The 22,627-nt window shown below is 40.3% G+C and overlaps 1 protein-coding gene and 1 pseudogene across 1 annotated transcript in view; both read left to right on the forward strand.

Moving 5' to 3' along the window:
- Nucleotides 1-22,627, forward strand: part of Dnah14 (dynein axonemal heavy chain 14) — a 322,248-nt gene that overhangs the window by 163,763 nt on the left and 135,858 nt on the right. The window contains 7 exon segments of the mRNA XM_029559013.1: nt 359-475; nt 3,563-3,721; nt 5,203-5,335; nt 8,471-8,478; nt 10,620-10,676; nt 11,533-11,717; nt 13,089-13,217. Of these exon segments, the coding sequence (XP_029414873.1) occupies nt 359-475; nt 3,563-3,721; nt 5,203-5,335; nt 8,471-8,478; nt 10,620-10,676; nt 11,533-11,717; nt 13,089-13,217 (788 nt within the window).
- LOC103726257 lies at nt 17,370-19,038 on the forward strand (annotated as a pseudogene).

A 22,627-nucleotide genomic window follows, 5' to 3' on the forward strand; every position in this document is an offset into this window, starting at 1 on the left:
TTTGCTTTTGTGCAACCCGATATTGTGAGGAAATGACCAGCCTCTTTTATATAGTAGTAGTTTACTATTTATTGACTCCTGGTCCAAAAATCCTAATTTTGCTGGGCATGGTGGTGTTCACTTTTAATCCCAGCACTCAGGAAGCAGAGGCAGGCAAATTCCTGTGAGATAGAGGCCAGCCTGGTCTGTAGATACTGTAGATATTGCAAGTTCCAGGGCAGCTGGGGCTACAGGGAAACTCTGTCTCAAAAAAAAAAAAAAAATCCTAACCTTTAGGTTAGTGTTCATGCTGTTAGTGAAATGTTCCATAACTGACCCTTTCTTACTAAATTCTTTTACTTGTGACTTTCAGACACAGGTATCAGCCTACCAGGTGGTGAACAGTCTATATTTGGATATTTTGTGGACTTACAGCTTGGTGAGTTCATACCTTGGTCAGATTTAGTTCCTACTGCTCAGACACTAATTCAAAAAGGTCAGCCTAATTACAAAAAATAATGCTTACAACTTCTCTAAAATCTTCAGTAGAGGGTTAATATATTCCAAGTTGTTGTAGGGACCAGTTTTGATTCATATTTATAAACTCTGCCTTGGACTAGCCTTAGAACACTACATTATAAGAAATACATAGTATAGTTCAGAAGCACACTATAAATCTACAGTACACAGAAAGTCTTATGAATGTCAGTGTTCATTGTTCTAATTAGTTGTGGTTTTAGAAAGAAAATGCTAAGAATCAAAAATAGGAATGCAAATCTTATACTTGGTTATAAGTGAAATCAGTAATTAGAACCAAGTGTGGTGGGCATTGTGGGCCATACCTGGAATCCCAGCACTTGGGAAGCTGAGGCAGGAAGATAGCCATTAATTCAAAGCCAGCCTGGGACATACTGTGAGAACTAGTCCAGCCACTAATACCTTGTCTCAAAACAACCAAAAAAGGAAAGAAAACCATAGTTTTGTGACATAAATATATATGCTTAATTGTTTCTATTTTCTTTTCTTTTTTAAGCTGATAAGGTAATTTATTTAAAGTGTAACAGTTTCAGTGACAGAAAAATAAATTATTTTAATTCATTCCAACGAGATGTAGGGTAAGATCAGTTGTCATTATAAATAGAATATCTTTATAGTCCAAATATAACAACCATTCTAAAAGAATTTTAGATAACCTCTTAATAGTTTATCGTAAAAGTTATACTCCAGAAATACACTAAGATGCATTTTAATTTTTTAATTTATTATTATTATTTTATTTGTATGCTTGTATTGCCTATGTGTAGGTAAGTCACCCGTGTCGTGAATGCCCCTGGAGGTCAGAGAGACTGTCAGATTCCCTGGAATCTGGAGTTACAGACAGTTGTTAGCTGCCATGTGGGTGCTGGGATTTGAACCTGGGTCTTCTGCAAGAACAGTCAGTGTTCTTAACTGCTGAGCCATCTCTCCAGCCCTGAAATCAGTGCTCTTAACTGCTGAGCCATCTCTCCAGCCCCATAAGATGCAATTTTTAAAATCTTAGTTGCCATAGTTGAAAGTAAATAATTTAGAGTTGTACTTTTTAAAATATTTTTTAAGTTATTTTTATTTTATGTGTATGTGTGAATTGCCTGCACGTAGGTAACTGCACCCATGTCGTGAAATGCCCAAGGAAGACAGAAGAGACTTTCAGATCCCCTGGAACTGGAGTTACGGATGATTGTTAGCTGCCATGTAGGGACTGGGATTCAAACCCAGGTCTTCTGCAAGAACAGTCTGTGTTCTTAACCGCTGAACCATCTCTACAGCCCTAGAGTTGTACTTTTTAAAAAATATATTTTTATTGATTCGAGGATTTCATGCAGTGTATTTTGATCATATTCAGACCCTTTCCCCCTCTCCAGCCTCACCACACTATGCTGAGGGTGTAAGTTAAAAAATGAAAAGCAAATGGCAGAACAAAATGCACGATATGGGAGCAGGGTGGCCAGGGCACAAGAACAAGAAGGCTGCTCATTACATATCTGTATGTTTTGTTGAACTGTGTACTGTATATTAGCTATTCACCTAATATTTTTTTATGTGTACAAGTGTATTGCCTGCATGTATGTGAGTACACCCATGTTGTGCAGTGCCACGGAGGTCAGAAGAGGGCTTCAAATTCCCCTGGAACTGGAGTTAAGGACGGTTCATAGCTGCCATGTGGGTGCTTGGAATCGAACCCAGGTCCTCTGCAAGAGCAGTCAATGCTCTTAACCACTGAGCCATCTCTCCAGCCCCCTCGCCTAATTTTTTGTTATATGAAAAATTAATAAGAGATGAATAAGTATAGCTATTTAGGTTTAACTCTGTTGACAGTGTGGTTGTGTGATAGGGGAAAGAATTAAGATTTTTCTTAAAAAAAAGTTGGGGGGAGTGAGATGACTCATGGAGTAAAGGAGTAATCCTTGGAACCACATAAAGGTGGAAGAAAGGAACCAACTCCACAAAGTTGTGCTTTGACCTTTACACACATACCCTGGCATGTACATATCCCCCCACATTAATAGTAAGTAATAATAACAGTGATAATAAATAATACTTTTTTAAAAAGCAATATGAACTGACAGTATGGCTCAGGGGTTAAGAGCACATATTGTTCTTGCAGAGGACCCAGGTTTGTTTTCCAGCACCCATATGGCAGCTCATAACTGCCTGTAACTCCAGTTCCAGGGGATATGACACACTCTTCTGACTTCTGTGGGCACTAAGCACACATGTGGTGCATGTGTATATATATATATATATATATAATATATATATTATATATATAATACATATATATATTCAAAACATTCATGCACATAAAGGTAATAAAAATCTTTTAAAAGAGAATTAGGAATGCCAGGCATGGTTTCATGCACCTTTAATCCCAGACCTCGGGAGGCAGAAACAGGTGGATCTCTGTGAGATTGAGGCCAGCCTAGTGACTTCCAGGCATGCTGGGACTAGGGAGACCCTGTCAAAAGGAAAAAACAAAAGAAAAAGTAGACTAGTGTTCTAGACAGTGTTAGAATCCAAGACAGTTTTGTGTTCACATGTGCGTGCATGTGTATTTGTGTGTTATTTTCATACGGAAGTCTGTGTTCAGCCATTCTACTTAAAATGTCAATTTCGTGTGATTCAAACAAGATTGAAAGTACTCGCACATACATGTTTATGTGATCAAAACTTCCAGCAGAATGGAAGAGTCTGAAGGATGGGAGGCTAACCAAAGAAACGAGGTTCTGATCAAGAGGGGCAGGGAGCCCTGGCAAGAGAGGGCCTCCTTCATCCCTGTAGCAGGAGAGAGGACTCAGCCCATGGCAGCAGACTAGCAGGCTTGGGGTAGATGACAAGGAGTTTACTTCTCGAAGACCTAGGTGCATGGGCGGTGCATTTGCCAGCTGAGAGTGTAGCAAAGACCCCAGGCACATGTAACAACTTTGGCAGATCTGTACATGTTCAAGTTGCCATGTAATATGTAGACTGATTACTGAATACTAGAAAGATTGGGTTAATAATTCTTTCTAGGTCATTTAATACTTAAAACATTTTTGGGCCTTAGGGACATCGTTATTGACTGACTTTCATGGGTCTAGTGGGAACATCCTCAGGATGAAGGAATGTGGAGAATACATTAATTATACTGCGACCAGAGACACAGTCTGCCTCTCCTTCCTCATGAGTCTTCTCTTAAAGAATTCCTGCCCTGTACTTCTCACAGGTATTAAAAATATCTAATAGTAACTGTGTGGTGGCACATGCCTTTAATCCCAACATTTGGGAGAGGCAGAGACAGGCAGATCTCTGTGAGATTAAGGTCAGCCTGGTCTACAAAGTGAATTCCAGGTCAGCTGGGGCTACAGAGAGACCCTGTCTCAAAAACAAAAACAAAACGTGTGTGTGTGTGTGTGTGTGTGTATAGATATATGTATATCTACACACACAATCATTTGGTCTACTTGTTTTTAAGATAGGAATTGGTTAATAGGCCCTGAAAATTTGAGAGTAGTTTCATATTCTTACTAACAGCCTAGGAATACCCATTTCTGGTACAGGACATTATAAAAATCAATCTCTCTCTCTCTCTCTCTCTATCTCTCTCTCTCTCTTTCTCTCTCTCTCTCAATAAGAGCTTGCCATGTAGCCCAGCTTCACACTGAACATGTAATCCTCCTACCTCACCCAGGTGCTGGGGTTACAGATGCCTGCATCACTCCAGGCTTGGATATTATCAGTTTTTTCATCTCTTACTTACCCAAAGGACTAATTCTAGAAGTAGAGTCATTGGATTGACCTCCATAGCCTATGGTCAAGCTCCATAGCATTAGAAGATAATACCAATTGGCCATCTCTCCAGCCTTGCCTTTGTTTGTTTTTTAAAGATAGCATTTCACCATACAGTTAAATTTACACCAGCAATTTGTAAATTTAGCGTAAAATTTTTCCAATCTTTTAGTATTACCAAAGGAGAACCATCACAGTTCCTGTTCTTTCTAAATATTTATTCAGCCCATTGATTTCCTTTTTCATCTCCCTAACTGGTGCTGCATGTCAAATAGTATAGTGTTCCCAGTGACGTATTCAAAAAATTGCAGCGGTTTAATTCAGAGAACCCATATTTTGCCTTTAATTTGCTCTAATAAGATTCTTGTATTTTTCTGTTTAGTGAATTATAAAGTTGTGTGTCCTTGTTCTTCTTCAATAAGGAGTTTACCAAATGTATCCCTCAGACTGTGTTAGTGAAAAATTTTTAAAGAAACTGGAAATGGTGGTATATGCTCATAATCCCAGTCCTCAGGAGGCTGAGGAGGGAGGATCATTGAGTTTGAGGCCACCCTGGGCTACATAACAAGATCATCTGTCAAAAAATATCTTTGATTTTGTTGATTTATTTCAAGGAATTTCATTAAATGTAGCACTTCTAGTGCGTTAGAAGCAAAACTGTTTGTGATGGCACAAATGACTGTTAGATGACAATTATAGTTAGATTCTAATCGATTTTTGTAAGAGATATAAATAATTCAAACAATTTGAATGAAGTTCACATTAACTCCCTAATTCTCCCACATTTAAAACATGGAAAAGCAAAGAATACTTTCTTTGCAAATTTCAAATGCATAAAAATGCTCTTAGTTCATCTTAATATATGAATGTGTCATTTTCTTTCATGCGACTCTAACCTAATGCATTTCCCCCCCTTAGGAGAGTCTGGTGTCGGGAAAACTACAGCCATTAACCAAATGCTTGAAAAGCTAGAGGGCCGAGGAACATTTGATATAAAATATGACTCAATTTTAGGAAAAGTCCTGTTACATAATGAGATTAAAAGATCAAGGTTGTATACATTAAACTCTAAATTTGTTTTATCTGGTAAAATGTCTTCTTGATATATGTGTACCTTATTTTACAAGGCAAATCTATTATATAAAGATGCAGGATTATGCAGATAAAGTAATAAGAAAAATATTTTCCCAGTCTCACCTTTATTTTAATTTAATGTTCATGTTTAATTGATACATAATAACTGTATATATTTGTGGCGTACCGTAGGGTGTTTAGATGTGTGATGCATTGTGAAATTATGCCAGGTAATTAGCATACCCCTCACTTCACATACTTAATATATTTTGTAGTGAGAACACTTAAAATGAATACTCCCAGCAGTTTTGAAATACACTGCTGTTAACTATAGTCACCATGTCATGCAAATAGATCTTAAAATCCAGTTCCTCATAACAGACACTTTGCGTCCTCAGACAAACATCTCGCTTTCTCCAGCCTCACCCCCAGCCACTGTCAGCCAACTCTCTGCTTCCATGAGTTGGGCTTTTTTTTTTTTTAGATTCTAAGTGTAACGGAGATCATGCAGTATTCAACCCTTCTTACCTGTCCTATTTCACTGTTTGATGGCAGTGTCCTGTTGTTTTGATTAACAGTCGTGTGTAATATAGGTGTGCTCCTCCAGCTGTGTTCTTTCTGTTCAGAGCTGCTGTGGCTATTTGCAGTGCTGAGATTCCACAAGAAAAATGACATGAATTTTTGTAGAGATGGCATTGAATTTGTAGACCACTTTGGGCAATGAAAACATTGTAACAGTGTTACTTCTAAACTGGGAACACAGGTTATATTTCCATATATTTGCGTGTTTTTCAATTTCCTCATGATAGTTTTCAATATATAAACTTTAACTTCTTGGTTAAATTTACCTCTGAGTTGTGTGTGTACTGGGTAGGGGCTGGGGAATGTGCTGGGGGTTGGACTCAGGGTCTTGTTCATGCTCAGTGAGTGCTCTGTCACTGGACTACAGTCCCAGTCTTTGGTCCTTTTTTTAAATTAATTTATTTTTATTTTATGTGAATGATTATTTTGCCTGCAAGTGCACCTGTGTCATGCAATGACAGCATAGGCCAGAAGAGGGCATCGGGTCCCCTGGAGCTGGCAGTTAGCTGCCATATGGGTTCTAGGCACTGAACCCAAGTCAAGTCCTCTGCAAGAGCAGCCAGTGCTGTTAGCCACTAAGCCACCTCTCCAGCTTGCCTTTTTTGTTTTGTTTTGTTTTGTTTTTGTTTTTGGTTTTTTTGTTTTTGTTTTTGGTTTTTCTTTTTTGTTTTTTTTGGGGGGGGTTGACAGCATTTCACTGTGGAATCCAGGCTAGGCTAGAACTCCAGATCCTTCTGCCACAGCCTCCCAAGTACTATAATTATGAGCGTGCACCGCTATACCTAGTTTATTTTTAATCATATTATAAATTACTTTGCTTTTCTCAGATTCTTTTCTGTACAGAAACTAAACTGATTTTTAAATTACATTTATTTTTTTACTTATTCATTTATTTATATGGGCACACATGGGCCATAGCTTGCGTATAGAGGTTAGAGGACAGCTTGCAGGAGCTGGTTCTTTCCTTCCAACCATGTGGGTCCCAGTGATCAAACTCAGGTTTGGGAGCAAACACCTTTATCCACTCAGCCATTTCACCAGCCTCAGCGGACTTTGTAAATTTTGATTATATATCCTGCAACTTTAATGAATTCATTACTCAGTTTCGGCGCTTTTCTCATGGAGTCCTTAGGGTTTCCTATATATAAAAGTGTCGCTAACAAGTCGATGCATTTTCCACCTTTTCCTTTCCTACTTGCATGTCTTTTATTTCTTCTTCCCCTGATGATTCTGACTTGCGGTTCCAGTACCATGTTGAGAAGAGGTGGCATCAGTAGGCCCCTTGTCTTCTTCCTGACCCCAAGGAGAAGCTGGTAACTTTCACCATTGAGTGTGCTGTTACCTAGGAGCTTTTTAGAAATGGCTTTGATTATGTTGTTTGACATTCCTTGCCCTGATTTTGGAGTTTTTAATCACAAAAAGCGTTGAAATGCTTCTTCTGCATCTGTTGAGATGGCTGTTAGAGTTGTATCCTTCGTTCTAATATGATGCATCACATTTTTTGAGCCATCTTTGCATCCAAGGGATAGAATCGCCCATTTGATCATGTATAATGGTCTTTTCAATGTGCTGTTGAGTTTAGGTTTCTTAGCTTTTTATTGAGTATTTTTCAGCTGTGTTCCTAAATGGCACTGCCCTGAGATTCCCTCGTCTGCAGCATTACTTGCTGGCTTTCTTATCAGGACAATGCTAACCTTGTGAAATTAGTTTGGAAATATTCCTTCCACCTCCATTTCTCGGTAGCATCTGAGAAGGATTGGTAGTCATCCTTCTTTAAGTAATTGGTGGAATTCACTTGTGAAACCATCCAGTTCCAAGCTTTGCTTCGGATGGGAGGTTTTCTGTTACTGACTTAGTCTCCTTCCTTGTTATTGGTTCACTCATATTTTGTTTAGAAGAAAATATTTTTTAATATTTATTATTTTTATGTGTCTGAGTGTATTGCCTGTGTGTATGTCAGTGCACCCATGTCATGCAATGCCCATGGACATCAGAAGAGGGTGTCAGATCCCCTGGAACTGGAGTTCCAGACGATTGTTAGCTGCCGTGGGGGTGCTGGGAACTGAACCCAGGTCCTCTGCAAGAGCAGCCAATACTCTTAACTGCTGAGCCATCTCCCCAGCCCTCTAGAAGAAAATCTTCATTTTTCCGAAGTATTAACAATTAGAGTCATTCCTTTGAATCAGAGATACTTAACATTTATTTTAAATATAACTAAATTTAAATTTCTTTTTTTTAATTTTTCATAATCTTTGCTTGGAGAATCCAGCTCTTCAACTTTGTCATCCAGGTTTGCTATTCTGTCTTCTGTTTCATTCATTCTACTTGTGAGATTTTTCTCCTGTTGTTTCAAATTGACTGACTGAGTTTTTCAATTCCATCTTCATTTTAGCTTGAGTTTTCTTCAGTATTTTTATCCCTGCGAATTCACTTTTCAAGTCCTGAATTGTTTTTGCTGTTTCATTCAGTCGCATATTTGTATTTTCTTGAACTTCTGTCACAAGTTTATTCCTCTCCTCTTTGAGTTGAGTAGTTTGTGTTTTCTTTAAGTTCTTTGATCATGTTTATGAGTGTTCTTTTAAATTCTGCATCCTGGAGTTCTCAGGGTGATTCTCACTGCAGTACACTTCTGTAGGACTGGTGGGTTTTGTTGGGGACATATTCTCTTGCTCTTTCATATTATTTGTGTTTTTGTGTTGCTGTTTGGATGTGAAGATATCTTTTGTTGGTTGTACGCCCAATAGGAAATTCTATTCTTCCTTTGTTTATTTGAATTTTGGTTCTGTTTATCTTGTTGCTGTAGCTTGACTGCTTTTTGCTCAGGTACGAAAGGTTAGTTGGTGTGTACTTCATGTTCTCGCGTGGTATTAGGTTGGTCTGGGTAGTAGGCAGGCTGGTCAGATAGATCAGGAGCCAGGGTAAGGTGAGGGTGACGGGCAGCCTGTAGAGGGTCTCACAAATTATGCTAGAGGATTTAGCTCTCATCTGGGTTAGGAAGCTAGTTCAGAGATCTGAGGCAAAAGAGCAGGAGGGGGTCTGGGTCCAAAGCTAGAAGAGGGACAAGATGTGAGGGCAGGATAGATTGGAGTTGCTCAGGTTGCTGGAATCAAGGCACAGTGGGCAGGAATTAATGACCTACAAGGGTTGAAGACTGGTCTCAAGAGTCCAAGGGCAAAGTCGGGGTAGAGACAACTTGTGGAGGGTCTAACAAATTAGGCTGGAAATTGAGCTGGTCTGAGTACAGGGAATCAGGATGCTGGAGGCAGGTCTTAACTTCTTTTCCAAACCTGTTCTTCCTCCACTCTTTCCCATCCCAAAAATGAGACCCACATAGTAAAGCTCCAGACCTAGTTCCTTCCTGTCCTCTTGCCAGTCCATCTCCAACCCCGTCTCCACTCCCTTCTCTTCTATACCCAATTTTCTGTCTTCACATAGGTCTTCTGCTTGTCTTCCACCATCACCCCCCAGCCCTCCAGCCCCCATCACCATCTACATCTTACACTAATGATTTTTAATATACTGCACATAGAAATACGGCCTTTTAAAAGGTAAGAAAAATAATTTTTGAAATATTGAATGCAGTGAAAATCATTCCTTATTTAAACATTACAAATAATTGGGAGTCTGCAAAAATAATATACATATAAGCTTAATGTCTAAACTGAGATGGATTTTAGCAATAAAGATAACTATTTTCAATCAAACATTAAAAAAACTTTAAAAGAAACACAACAAAGGCAAAGAAGTCTTTTTAATGATTTCTTCGTTCTTGTAACTTTTATTACATTTGTTCTTCGACAATTTCATGCACATATATAATGCTTCCTGATTGCTCTCAACCTTTACCCTCTCTTTTCTCCCGCCCACACACTCCTGTCAACCTCCCACATCCTCCTTACAAATCCCTGTCCCACTTCATGGCTTTTGTTTTGTTTTGTCTGTGACCCACTAAGTTCAACCAGGGCTTTCAATGTGATCTTGGGTTTAGAATTATCCACTAGAACTTCATGGCCTTGTCAGTGAGTGTAACTGAAGACAGTGACTGCCCCTTCCCCAGAAACCATCAGTAGTAATAGTTCAGCAGGTGAGAGGAGCAGCACACTGCCTGGATCCATGATTAGCCAATTGGCAGACCCAATCTTATGTAGGCCCAATTCAGGTTTACTGATTAATCCATAGACAAAAAGCATTTTATAAAGGCATAAAGCTTACTATTCTTAGAAAATACCCAAAGCCTGGCATGCTAGGAATTTTCTTGTTTTTAAAACTAAGTCCACATTTTGTTAAATTTGAATATAATTTCCAATTGTGACACTAATTTATTTATTTAATTTTATGTGTATGAGTGATATGCCTGCATGTATGTCATGCAGTGCCCAAGGAAGACAGAAGGGGGAGTCAGATCTCCTGGAACTGGAATTACGGATGGTTGGTAGCTGCTGTGTGGGTGCTGGGATTCGAACCCAGGTCTTCTGTAAGAACAGCCAATGGTCTTAACCACTGAGCCATCTCTCCAGCTCTCTCCTAATTTTATTTCTAAAAATCTTAACAAAAATCTTGTTTTCTTGTTGGAGATCAAAGTAAAATCGATAATGCACTGTTACTTTCTTTAGATTTTATTAAAACTAAAATGACAGACTAATTTTGGATCCTCAAAACACTTGATTCCAACAGCCCAGGGCAGAATATCAGCATCTTGATCTCTGAGTCTTACAAGACCACAATTGGAAGCTTTGGTATGTATCATAGTTTCAAAAGCTCTGTCTCGGCCATGTGCAAGTCATTTCTTACTGTGAGAAATCTTAAAAGTGGAAACTGTAAATGATAATGTAAGATAGAAACTGTGGAAAATCATCCAATACTCACTGAAACTATGCTAACCTACTCAAAAAGTATATGTGGCGATGCCAGAGGGGTGTTCTATCTGTCCACGGTGAGTTCTGCTGTATTGGTAGAAGTATACGTGAATTCCAGACAACAGACAGCACTGTCCAGCCGACTAGTCTTCTCTACTTTCCAATGTATTTCATTAGTAAATTACGATTAGGGAGCTCTCAGATCAGGACATACAGCAGAAATATGCAGCATTTCAGGAGCCTCATCCTTAAATTCTAACATGGTGTTTTGGGAGCAGTAGCTGCACTTGTCAAAGAAGAAACACAGGGCAGCCACAAGGCACCTGTGGAAAGGGACGGGAAACCAGGCCACAAGAGCTGCCAGACACATTTTTGTTTTAAGTTGCTGTAGCACTATCCCATGTGACCCTCTGGGTGTTCCCTACTCAGGGAACGAGCCCTAATTTTTAAATATCCTGCATGCTGCTTTTAGATCATAAGTCATGGGTATCTGGCATGCACAAATACAAGGTTGCTTCTCTGAGACCCACACCATTACACATTGCTGTGGTTTCAGAGATGCTGTTTTAGAATCCTAAAGAAACATTCCAAAACCGTCGTTCCTTTCTCGGCAATTTCTTATAAAGGACAACAATAAAATAGAAATCTCTCATTTCAGATTTCTGAATGCCCTGAGATAAAACAGAAATGCCTTATGCGGTTCTAAATGTATTTTTCTTTTTGTGCTTGGAATCAGAAAATACTAAGAAAGCAGAAACTACAACTGATGAAATTTCACTTGAAAATAATGATGATAAAGGAATTATAGTCTCCACAATGAATTTGAGCACCAATGTGACAGCCGCCAAGACCAAGGAGATGATCTTGAAGAAGCTAATAAGAAGAAATAAAGACACACTTGGAGCACCCAGAAACAACAGGGTAATGTGACCCCATGCCTGCTAACAGTCTGCTCATAATAGTCAAGTACCAAACTTAACTTACCTGTTTTAGTTAATATTGATGGAAAGGTGTGTGTATTGTATACTCCTGAACATTCCTACAAGATGCACTTACAATGGGGATTTTGATTTTCAAATCAGTATGTTCAGTTTCCAATATGATGGATTGACCTGGTTGACAGTTACTAAGACCAGCTGAGTGTACTAAAATCTGAACAGGGGTGCGCTGGGAAATGAGTTAGATGCAGGGCTTTGTTGCTGTATCTTTGTGCTCATTCTCTTCTACTGTATGGGGCTCTAAGAGGAATAGACACTTCTAGAATCCATGGCCTCAGACACGGGCATCAAAGGAATGGACTTGTGGTCACGAGCTCGCAGCCCAGGGGCAGTGGCTGTCCTGACTGTCACTATTACCCTGGCCTGCTGGTCCACTTTGCTGTCACAATTGAAGTTTATGGTCACTGACTTCAGTTAAATAACATAAAGTAAACTCAGGGTCAAGAGATATGCACGGTGCATAAGAAGCTCACGTTGGGCCCTCAGGGATAACTCCTATGCCAACTCCTATGCCAGCCTCATCAGCTTTTGAGGGCCTACCTCAGATTCCCTTCACTTAAACAAGGTGTGGATAAAACTGATGATCTTTGCCTGTGTGAGTAAACTTTAAGGATCTGGAAAAAGTTTTAGCAACCTTAAAATGACACCATTAGAAAATGTAAGCAAGAAAAATTTCCACCTATCTCTGAGCCAAAAGAGGGAGAACTGAGTGTTCTCCAAAAAGTAATATTGATAGTTACAAATTAGGAAATTAAAATAGCTATTTATATTTTTGTTTCACAAAAATAACACAATTGAGTCTGTTGAATGCAGATTATAATCAATATATTCCCACTACACAGTATTTTCCAAGGAGACAAGTGATACAGGTTTAAAACTGGAACATCTTCTGAATTTCCTGCTGATTGTTCATGACGCCAGCAAAGGAGAGCCTTGTTCCCAAGCCAAGGTGGCATATGAAATAAAAACACTGAATACAACAGGGCCTTGCCAATAGCTGGCACTTGATGAGAAAATGCTTAATAAATTGGTACATTCCTTAGTAAGTGCCACAGTTAAATTATTTTTATAAGCATCAAACACACTTGCAACTGTGATGTCATTATTGTCAACTACATAGGTGGTGTTGTTTTTAATACTATTTTCTGAAACCATGTCTTGAGAATAGATTTGATCTATAGTAGAAAAACAAATTACTATATAAAATTTTGTTCTCAAGATAACATAATTAATTCTAATTTACCATTTAAAGAGAGTACTAATTAGCATTTTTAAACATTTTGTCTTCCTTAAGCTTGTAATATTTATTGATGACATGAATATGCCAGTACCAGATAAGTATGGAGCACAGCCACCTCTGGAACTGATCAGACAGTTATTAGATATGGGAGGGATTTACGATACTGAGAAAAATGCATGGAAGGTACAGTATATACTAAGATTTTGTTCTCATTAAATATTGCTACTGGTAATTAATTGGATGCTTATAACAATGTTGAGTGAAGAATTTAGAAAGCCTAGTCATGCAGTACACATCATCACGAAGCATCTCTCCTCCAGCTCCAACTTCATTCTTCTCTATGCCTAAATACAACTCTACTGTGGGGTCTCCAAATATACCACTTCCTGGATTCCTAAGTCAGCTCACCACAGAAACATTTGCACATCCATGTTTATTGCAGTACTAGTCACAATAGCCAAGCCATAGAATGAGACTAGAGGCTCATCAACAGATTAAATAGATTTAAAAAAATGAGGTTGGAGAGATGGCTCAGTGGTTAAGAGCACTGACTGCTCTTGCAGAGGACCCAGGTTCGATTCCTAGCACCCACATGGCAGCTACAAACCATCCTTAACTCCAGTTCCAGGGGAATCTGAAGCCCTCTTCTGACCTCCGCAGCATTGCATGACATAGGTGCACTCACATACGTGTAGATAATACACTCATACACATAAAATAATAAATAAAATATTTTAAAAACATGCTTTGAATACAGCATGGAGGGGTCTTTATTTTTTAATATTTATTATTTTTATGTGTATGCGTGTATTGCCTGGATGTTGGTAAGTGCACCCATTTCATGCAATGCCCATGAAGGACAGAAGAGGCTGTCAGATCCCCTAGGACTGGAGTTACAGGCAGTTGTTAGCTGCCATGTGAGTGCTGGGATTCGAACCGGGGTCCTCTGCAAGAACAACCAGTGTTCTTAATCACTGACCCATGTCTCCAGCCCCTAGGGGTCTTTATTTTATGTGTATGAGCGTTTTACCTTCATATATGTAAGTACACCATGTTGTGCAATGCCCTTGGAGGTCAGAGTGGTTGTTGGATCCCCCCTGGAACTGGAGTTAGAGTTTTTAGCCACCATGTGGGTGCTGGGAACTGAAGCAAAAGCAGTCAGTGCCCTTAATCCCTGAGCCATCTCTCCAGCCCCCCCCCTTTTTTTTTGGTCTTTTTGAGACAAGGTCTCCCTGTAGCCACAGCTGGCCTGGATTTGCTAATGGAGACCAGGCTGGCCTCGAACTCACAGAGATCCACCTGCCTCTGCCTCCTGAGTGCTGAGATTAAAGGTGTGCACCACCACACCCAGCTCCCTTTTATTTTTAAAAATGTTTTATTATTTTTACTCATGTGTATGTGTGTATTGCCTGCATGTAGGTAAGTGTCATGCAATGCCCGTGGAGGACAGAAGAGGCTATCAGATTCCCTGGAACTGGAGTTACAGACAATTGTTAGCTGTCATGTCAGTACTGGGATTCAAACCTAGGTCTTCTGCAAGAACAGCCAGTGTTCTTAACTGCCGAGCCATCTCTCCCGCACCCCCCCCCCCTTTTTTTTAAAGCTTTCCATAGTAGTTCTGTTTTCAGTGTTTTGAGGAACCTCCATACAGTTTTCCATGATGGTTGTTCCAGTCTTACATTCCCATCAGCAGTACCTGAGGGTTCCTCTTGCCCTATATACCTTTTAGCATTTGTGGTCAAGTGTTTGCTTGATGATAGCCATTCTGTGAAATGAAATCTTAATATACTTTTAATTTTCATTTCCCTGATGATTAAAGATACTGACCTTTTCCTTGTCTTGATTTTTTATTTATTTATATTTTATGTGTATGAATGTTTTGCCTGCATGTATGGAAATGGACCCATGTGTACAATGTCTAAGGAGGCCAGAAGAGTGACAGATCCCCCGGAACTGAAATTGTAGATGGTTATTAGCCACCATGTGGGTGGTGGAAACAAACCAGGCTTCTCTGCAAGAGCAGCCAGTGTTCTTAACAGAACCATCTCTATAGCCCCTTTTTTATTTTTTTTTATTTTTTTTTTTTTTTGTCTTTTTGAGACAAGGTCTCCCTGTAGCTCCAGCTGGCCTGGAACCCTCTATGTAGACCAGGCTGGCCTCAATCTCACAGAGGTCTGCCTGCCTCTGCCTCCTGAGTGCTTGGATTAAATGTGTGCACCACCACGCCCAGCTCTAACTTCTTGATTTTTTTTTCAAACATGGGTTTGTTGTTTGTATTTCTTCTTTTAAGTGCTGTCCAAATCCTTTTCCCATTTGGTCATTTGGTTATTTGTTTGGTGTTTGATTTTTAGAATCCTTCATCAATTGTAGATATTAATCTTCTGTCAGTTATGTAGTTGGCAGATTTTCTCCTGTTCTGTGGGCTGCCTCCTCACTGCTGACTGTTGCCTTTGCTGTGCTTTTCATTTCATACACTCCCATCTGTCAATTCTTGAAATAATTTCTTGAGCTATAAAACTCATTTTTTTACAAACATATTTATTATTTTTATTTTTTGTGTATGAGTATATTACCTGCATGTATGTAAGTGCGCCCATGTGGTGCAATGCCCACGGTGGCCAGAAGAGGGTATCGGATTCCGATGGAACTGGAGCTATAAATGGTTGTTAGCCATCATGTGGGTGCTGGGAATCAAACCCAGGTCCTCTGCAAGAGCAGTCAGTGCTCTTAACCACTGAGCCATCTCTCCAGGTGGCTTGTTTTTAGAAAGTGTGTGCCTATGCCTGTATCCTGAAGTGTTTTCCCTATATTTTCTTCTAGGGGTTTCAGAGTCTCAAGTCTTACATAAAGGGTTTATTTTTATCCATTTTGAATTGATTTTTGTACAAAGTGAGAGATAATGGATAAAGTTGTGTTCTTCTACATGTATCTATCCAGTTTTCCCAGGACTATTTGTTGAATAAGCCGTCTTTTTTCCTGACATTTTTCATCAAAAAATTTATATAGCTCAAGCTGTCCTGGAACTCTCTATATAGACCAGGCTGGCTTTGAACTCAGAGATTCACCTGCCTCTGCCTCCCAAGTGCTGGGATCAAAGGCAAACTCTACAGCTGTGTGTGTTTATTTCTGTGTCCTATATATGCTTTTCTATTTGTGTGTCTGGTTTTGTGCCAGCACCTTGCTGTTTTCGTTATTATGGCTATGTGGTATGATTTGAAATCAGTTAATTTCCACTCCTTCAGTGCTGCTCCTCCTGTTTAAGATTGCTTTAGCTATTCACAGTCTTAGTACTTCCATATGAATTTTACAGTTGCTTTTTCTGGGAAGAGTATCATTGGAATTGATGTAGATTGCACATCAATTGATGTAGATCTTTCTGGAAATAGAGCAATTTCTCACTATTCTGCCCATCCATGAGTATGGGAGCTCTTTCTGTTTTCTAGTGCCTTCTACAATTTCTCTTTTCAGTGTTTCAAAGTTTTTATCCTTGAGGGCTTTTAAATACTTGGTTAAGTTTATTCTTGGGCATTTTTTAAGCTGTTGTGAATGAGTTTTGTTTTGTTTTGTTTTGTTTTTCTAGGCAAGTTTGTTATTGGTATATAGGAGAAGTACTGATTTCCAGTATGTTGATTTTGTATATTGTTGCTTTCTGAACGTGTTTATCAGAGCTAAGAGCTTTCAGGAAGAGTCTTTCCTTTTTTTTCAGAATAGTGTATTTTCTGCAAATAGGGATCATTTGATTCCTCTTTCCCTTTATCTCTTTCTCTTGCCTTATTGCTGCAACTAAGACTGCAAGTGTTACATTAAATAGAAGTGAAGAGTATAGGCAACATTGTCATGTTCTTTATTTTAGAGAAAAGGCTTTCCATCCCCCCTTCATATAATACTGGCCATACTTGTCATATATAAAGCCTTCAAGTTTAATCATCAAGAGATGTTGAACTTTGAGGGAGGGAAGTGGAGGGAGGGGAGGGAGGGAGGGGGTGGGGCGCGGAGCTGGAGAGATTGTTTTTGTGTGTGTCCCTGTGTGCGTGTGTCATTTTAAGGTGGCTCGGGAGCGGCCTAGAGGAGCTGGCGGCGGCCCAAGGAGTGAGGGACGGAGCCGGGAGCCATGCTATGCTGAGGGCCCCCCCACACACACACAGCCAGCGCCACCCCCACCGCCACTGCCGCCACGGGGTGGGGTGGGAGGGGCGGGAGCCCGCCGCCGCCGCCACCGCCACCTCCCGGGTGGCTTCTCTGTGGACGCCCGCGACCCATCATCGTAAATGGTTGTGAACCGATGAAGCTGAATTTTTAAAAAGACTGACAGCCCTTCGAGTGAGCTGTAGAGTTTGCGGACGCATTGATACTGGGTTGAGAGTGGCGTGATGCACGCAGACTCCCGCGAGTACCCCTAAGTTCTTAGAGGACTGCTTTGCCTTTTGAATAAGAGAGTTGCAAAATTCGATAAACAATGGCCCTTGTGGATAAGCACAAAGTCAAGCGACAGCGATTGGACAGAATTTGTGAAGGTGTCCGCCCCCAGATCACGACCGGCCCCCTGCACCCCCGCCCCCTGGTGGCACTGCTGGATGGTACAGACTGCACTGTGGAGATGCCCATCCTGAAAGACCTGGCCACTGTAGCCTTCTGCGACGCACAGTCTACTCAGGAAATCCACTAGAAGGCGTTAAACGAGGCTGTGGGTGCCATGATGTACCACACCATCACCCTCACCAGGGGAGACACAGAGAAGTTCAAGGCTCTGAGGGTGATCTTGCGGATCGGCAGTGGTTACGACAAACGTGGACATCAAGGCTGCCGGCGAGCTTGGGATTGCCACCGTGTGCAACATCCCATCTGCTGCTGTGGCGGAGACTGCAGATTCCACTGCCCGCCACATCCTCAATCTCTACCGACCGAACACGTGGCTGTATCAGGCACTGCGAGGCACACGGGCACAGGGAGTGGAACAGATCCGTGAGGTGGCCTCAGGAGCAGCTCGAATCCGAGGAGAGACCCCGGGCCTCATCGGCTTTGGTCGCACAGGGCAGGCGGTTGCTGTTCGAGCCAAGGCCTTTGGATTCAGCGTCATACTTTATGACTCCTACTTGCAGGATGGGATAGAGAAGTCCCTGGGTGTGCAGAGGGTCTATACCCTGCAGGACTTGCTATATCAGAGCAACTGCGTCTCCTTGCACTGCAATCTCAACAAACATAACCATCACCTCATCAATGACTTTACTATTAAGCAGATGAGGCAAGGGGCATTCCTCGTGAATCTGATGGATTCCTTGTGGTCTGGTGGATGAGAAAGCCTTAGCTCAGGCCCTCAAAGAGGGCAGGATACGAGGGGCAGCCCTTAACGTGCATGAGTCAGAGCCCTTTAGCTTTGCTCAGGGTCCATTGAAAGATGCACCGAATCTCATCTGTACACCCCACACAGCCTGGTATAATGAACAAGCACCGCTAGAGATGAGGGAGGCAGCTGCCACGGAGATCCGCCGAGCAATCACTGTTCGCATCCCAGAAAGCTTACAAAACTGTGTAAGAATTCTTTGTTACTGCTGCTCCTTGGTCAGTAATAGACGAGCAAGCAATTCATCCTGAGCTCAATGGTGCCACGTACAGGTACCCACCAGGCACTGTGGGCGTAGCCCCAGGAGGACTTCCTGCAGCCATGGAAGGTATCGTCCCTGGAGGCATCCCGGTGACTCCCGACCTTTCCCACAGTGGCACACCCTTCCCAAGCTCCCTCTCCCAACCAGCCCACCAAACACGGGGACAATCGAGAGCACCCCAACGAGCAATAGCAGAGAACGCTGAAAGGTAATCATTCAGATAAACTTGGGACCAAGAGACAGTGGAAAATGGATGAACTGAGAGAGAAGGGGTTGATCTTTTTAACTGATCCTGGACATACGCATCATTGATGTTGCGATGTTAAAGCTAGGTCCTGAGAGCTAGAAAACTGAAGATGATGTCTGCTTCCGGAAGCGCTGAAAAACTAGGATGTAATTTATTAACGACCAACTTCTGTTATTGTGTGTTAAGTTTTTCATCTGTGCATCAAATCACAAAGAACAAATAGAGCTTTCCCTTTATCAGCCCCTTGGGCACAGCAGGTCCTGAGCAGTTTGCTCTAGGGTGTTGCATCAAGAGTTCCTAACATCAATAAAAAATTGAGAGGAAACCCCCATCTTAAGACTCTAGTCCCTTTGGTCTACGGGGGTTCATTACCTCTTGGCTGGTAGGAAGATTAAATTACTGCAAGATGTGGAGAGCACTGTCTGTCTATGGTAGACGTCTACACGCACAGGAGTGGAGGAAGTATGGGTTCCTGTACAGAGAAGTGTCAAGTGTCTCTCGCATCTGAACTGCATACTGACAGGCAAGTTGGCTGTAAGTTCAGTAATACCCTCTGATGATGCAAAAAAAAAAATGAAAAAAGAAAAAAAGAAAAAAGTGTTAAGTTTCACAAGCTGTTTGTACTAAAATATATTTTCTCAGTTTCAGATCCTCAGCTATTTTATTGAGTGCAAAGTCTTGAACAGCAAGGGTTCAAGAAGAATAATGTTGCATTTCTTTATGTCTCAGGAAACACTTTTTATGGTAGCTTGCCAGATTGTCTATGAACAAACCCACTCTTTTAGACATTGATAAATTCTTTTCTTCACATGATATTTTATACAAGAACACTTCAGATGTGTTACTAGGTGTGACTGATTTTAACAAATCCTATTAGATTTGTACCAACCAATTCCATGTTCTCTCCATAGTCTTTTGTGAATCATTGCCTTTTTGTTTTAAAAGATGGCCTAGTTTGAGCCTTTGTAGAAGTACATTCCTGGTTTTGTGACAGAAGAAAAAGTTTAAACTGTCCCAAACAGAAAAATAATGGCTATCAGAAGTATGTTTTTAGTGTGAGTTTCCGTTACTGTATTTGTTTATTGTGAAGGGGGACATTTAATGTTCAGTGCAGTTTTCAATAAAAACTAATTAAAATTTCAAAAAAAAATACTGAACTTTGTTAAAGGCTTTTTCTACATTTATTGAGATGATATGAGATTTGCGTCCTTACGTCTGTGTGTGTGCTACATTACATTTATTAATTTGTGTCTGCTAGAAAATCCCTTTGTACATATAATGAAATCAAGCTGGTAATGTATGATCTTAACGTGTTCTTGATTTAGTTTGTATTTTGAGAATTTTACATCCATTTTCATCAGTAAGATTAGTCTGTCGTTTTCTCTTGTAGCCTTGTCTGGTTTGGATATCAGAGTGATGCTGTTCCAAGCCAGCACTGTTTCTTGCCTTTCTGTTTTATGGAACATTGGAAGCACATTGGTGTTAACTCTCCTTGTTAGAATTCAGCAATGAATCTGCCCAATCCTTTTGTTAGAAACCTGTTACTGCTTCAATATTGTTGCTGTTTAAGTATTTGTATTCTCTTTTAAATTTTATTTATTTTTAGTTTATGTGTTTGAGCATATTGCCTGGATGGATGTAGGTTCACCATGTGCATGTAATGTCTGCAGAGACCAGAAAAGGGTGTTGGATCCCCTGGAACTGGAGTTAATGAATGTTTTCAGATGTCATGTGGGTGCTGAGAACCAAATCCAGGTCCTCTGAAAGAGCAGCCAGTGATGTGAACAATGAGCCATCTCTTCAGCCTTCTATTGATACCCTCTGGGTTTAATTTTGGAAGGTCATGTGTGTATAGGAATTTATCAGTTTCTTCTAGATTCTCCAGGGTTGTTCATTTATTTTGAATGTAAGTTTTCCCGAAGGATCCTCTAAATTCCACTGACCTCTGATGCAATGCCCTGTTTCTCATCTTGAATTTTATTTGAGTCATCTCTCTCCTTTTGAGTAGTTTAGCTGAGGATTTGTTGGCCTTGTTAATTTTTCAGATAACCAGCTTTGTTTCATTGGATCTTTGTGGTGTTCCTTTTGCTCAGTTTGTTAATTTCTGCACTGATCTTTATTTGTTTTCATCTCCTGCTTTTGAGTTTGGTTTATTCTTGTTTTTTTTAAGACTTCAAAGTGCTTCATTGCGTTATTTATTTGACATCCAATTCTTCCTTTTTAGTAGTTTTTCAAAACTTTTGGCATAGAGAGTAATGGGTTTCATTAGGCGGTTTCATATGTACATGTTACTGTACTTTGTTCTAATTCATTCCCTTCCCACTGCCCCTTCTTTTTCAGTGTCACTACTCATAGCTAGAAACTGCCCCTCTAGAACACTTTCATTGTGTCCCACAGGTTCTAGTAACTTGCACTTTCCTTTGCATTTGATTCTAGGAATGTTTTCATTTCCACCCTGATGTCCACAATGACTCATTGGCCATTAAAGAATACAGTGTTTGATCTCCAAGTATTTGGATCCTTTTTCTTGTTATTGAGTTCTAGTTTTATTATACTGTGACCTGATACGATACAAAAATTATTTCAGTTCATTCATATTTTGTTAAGACTTGCATTGTGTGCTAAAATGTAGTCTTAAGTTCCACATGCTGCTCAGAGTAATGTAGATGCCACTGCTTACTGGTAGATTATTCTATAAATGTCCATTAAGTCTTTTGACGTGTGGTACAGATTACTTTGAAGTTTTTTTATTAGCTTTTAGGCCAGATGACCTATCTATTGATGACAGTGAGGTACTGGCATCATCCACTATTATTATATCAAGACCTATCTGTCCTTTTATATCCACTCGTATTTGTTTATGAAATTGGAAGCCCCAAATGTTGTGTGACACTATTCCTGGAAATACAAACTGGTAACAGACCAAGCCAAGGATACCACCAAAATCCTATTTGGTGGACCAATGAGATTTTTTGGGTTTACTTACAGGAGTAGGGGTGAGGAGCTACGAGAGCAGAAATAACTCAAAGATAGCTGCATCACCAAAGCCCAGCCCAGCATAGGTGACCCATGCACAAAAACAGGAAACCTAGAGCACATTGCACAAACTGCAGAAAGCTCAACAGGTTGGATAGTGTCTCCTCCAGGTAGCTGTATTGGTCTAAGTCTCTTCTAGGCAGCTCAGCTTGTCTGAAAGTCTTCTAGGAAGCTTGGTTTGTATAAGAGTCTTCTAAGAAGCTTGGTTTGTCTCTCAGCAGTCCTTAGGGCTTATATATGGTAGAGAAAAGAAGGGCCTAGTGAACCTGGCCAATTTCAGGGGCTTCTTGAAGCTATTGAGTTATTTACTTCCTGAGTTTAAGGAGCGTTCCTGAAGATGGAATATTTCACCTCCCCTTAAGACATCCCATGTTTGCCTCCCTTTACAGAACCCTGTTGTTTACCCAGCTTCCCTCCAAGATAAAACTATCTTGGAGGAAATTGCTATGCAACACCAAAATTCAATGCAAATATATGTACAATTGTTACATCTTCTTGGTGGATTATTCACTTTACTAATATGTAGTGGTTTGCTTTTATCTCTGTCATCAATCTTTTTTTAATTTTTTTAGTTATTTATTTAATAACCACATACTTAGAAGGAGCATTTCATTACAACAGCATTGACACATTCAATAACAATTCCAGAGCTAAGATGCATCTCTTTCAAAAGTGGCTGTAAATTTTTAGGTTCACAGTTGAATTAA

This window comes from Nannospalax galili, unplaced genomic scaffold, assembly GCF_000622305.1.
Source record: "Nannospalax galili isolate Female #2095 unplaced genomic scaffold, S.galili_v1.0 scaffold368, whole genome shotgun sequence".
In the NCBI taxonomy this organism is placed as follows: domain Eukaryota; kingdom Metazoa; phylum Chordata; class Mammalia; order Rodentia; family Spalacidae; genus Nannospalax; species Nannospalax galili.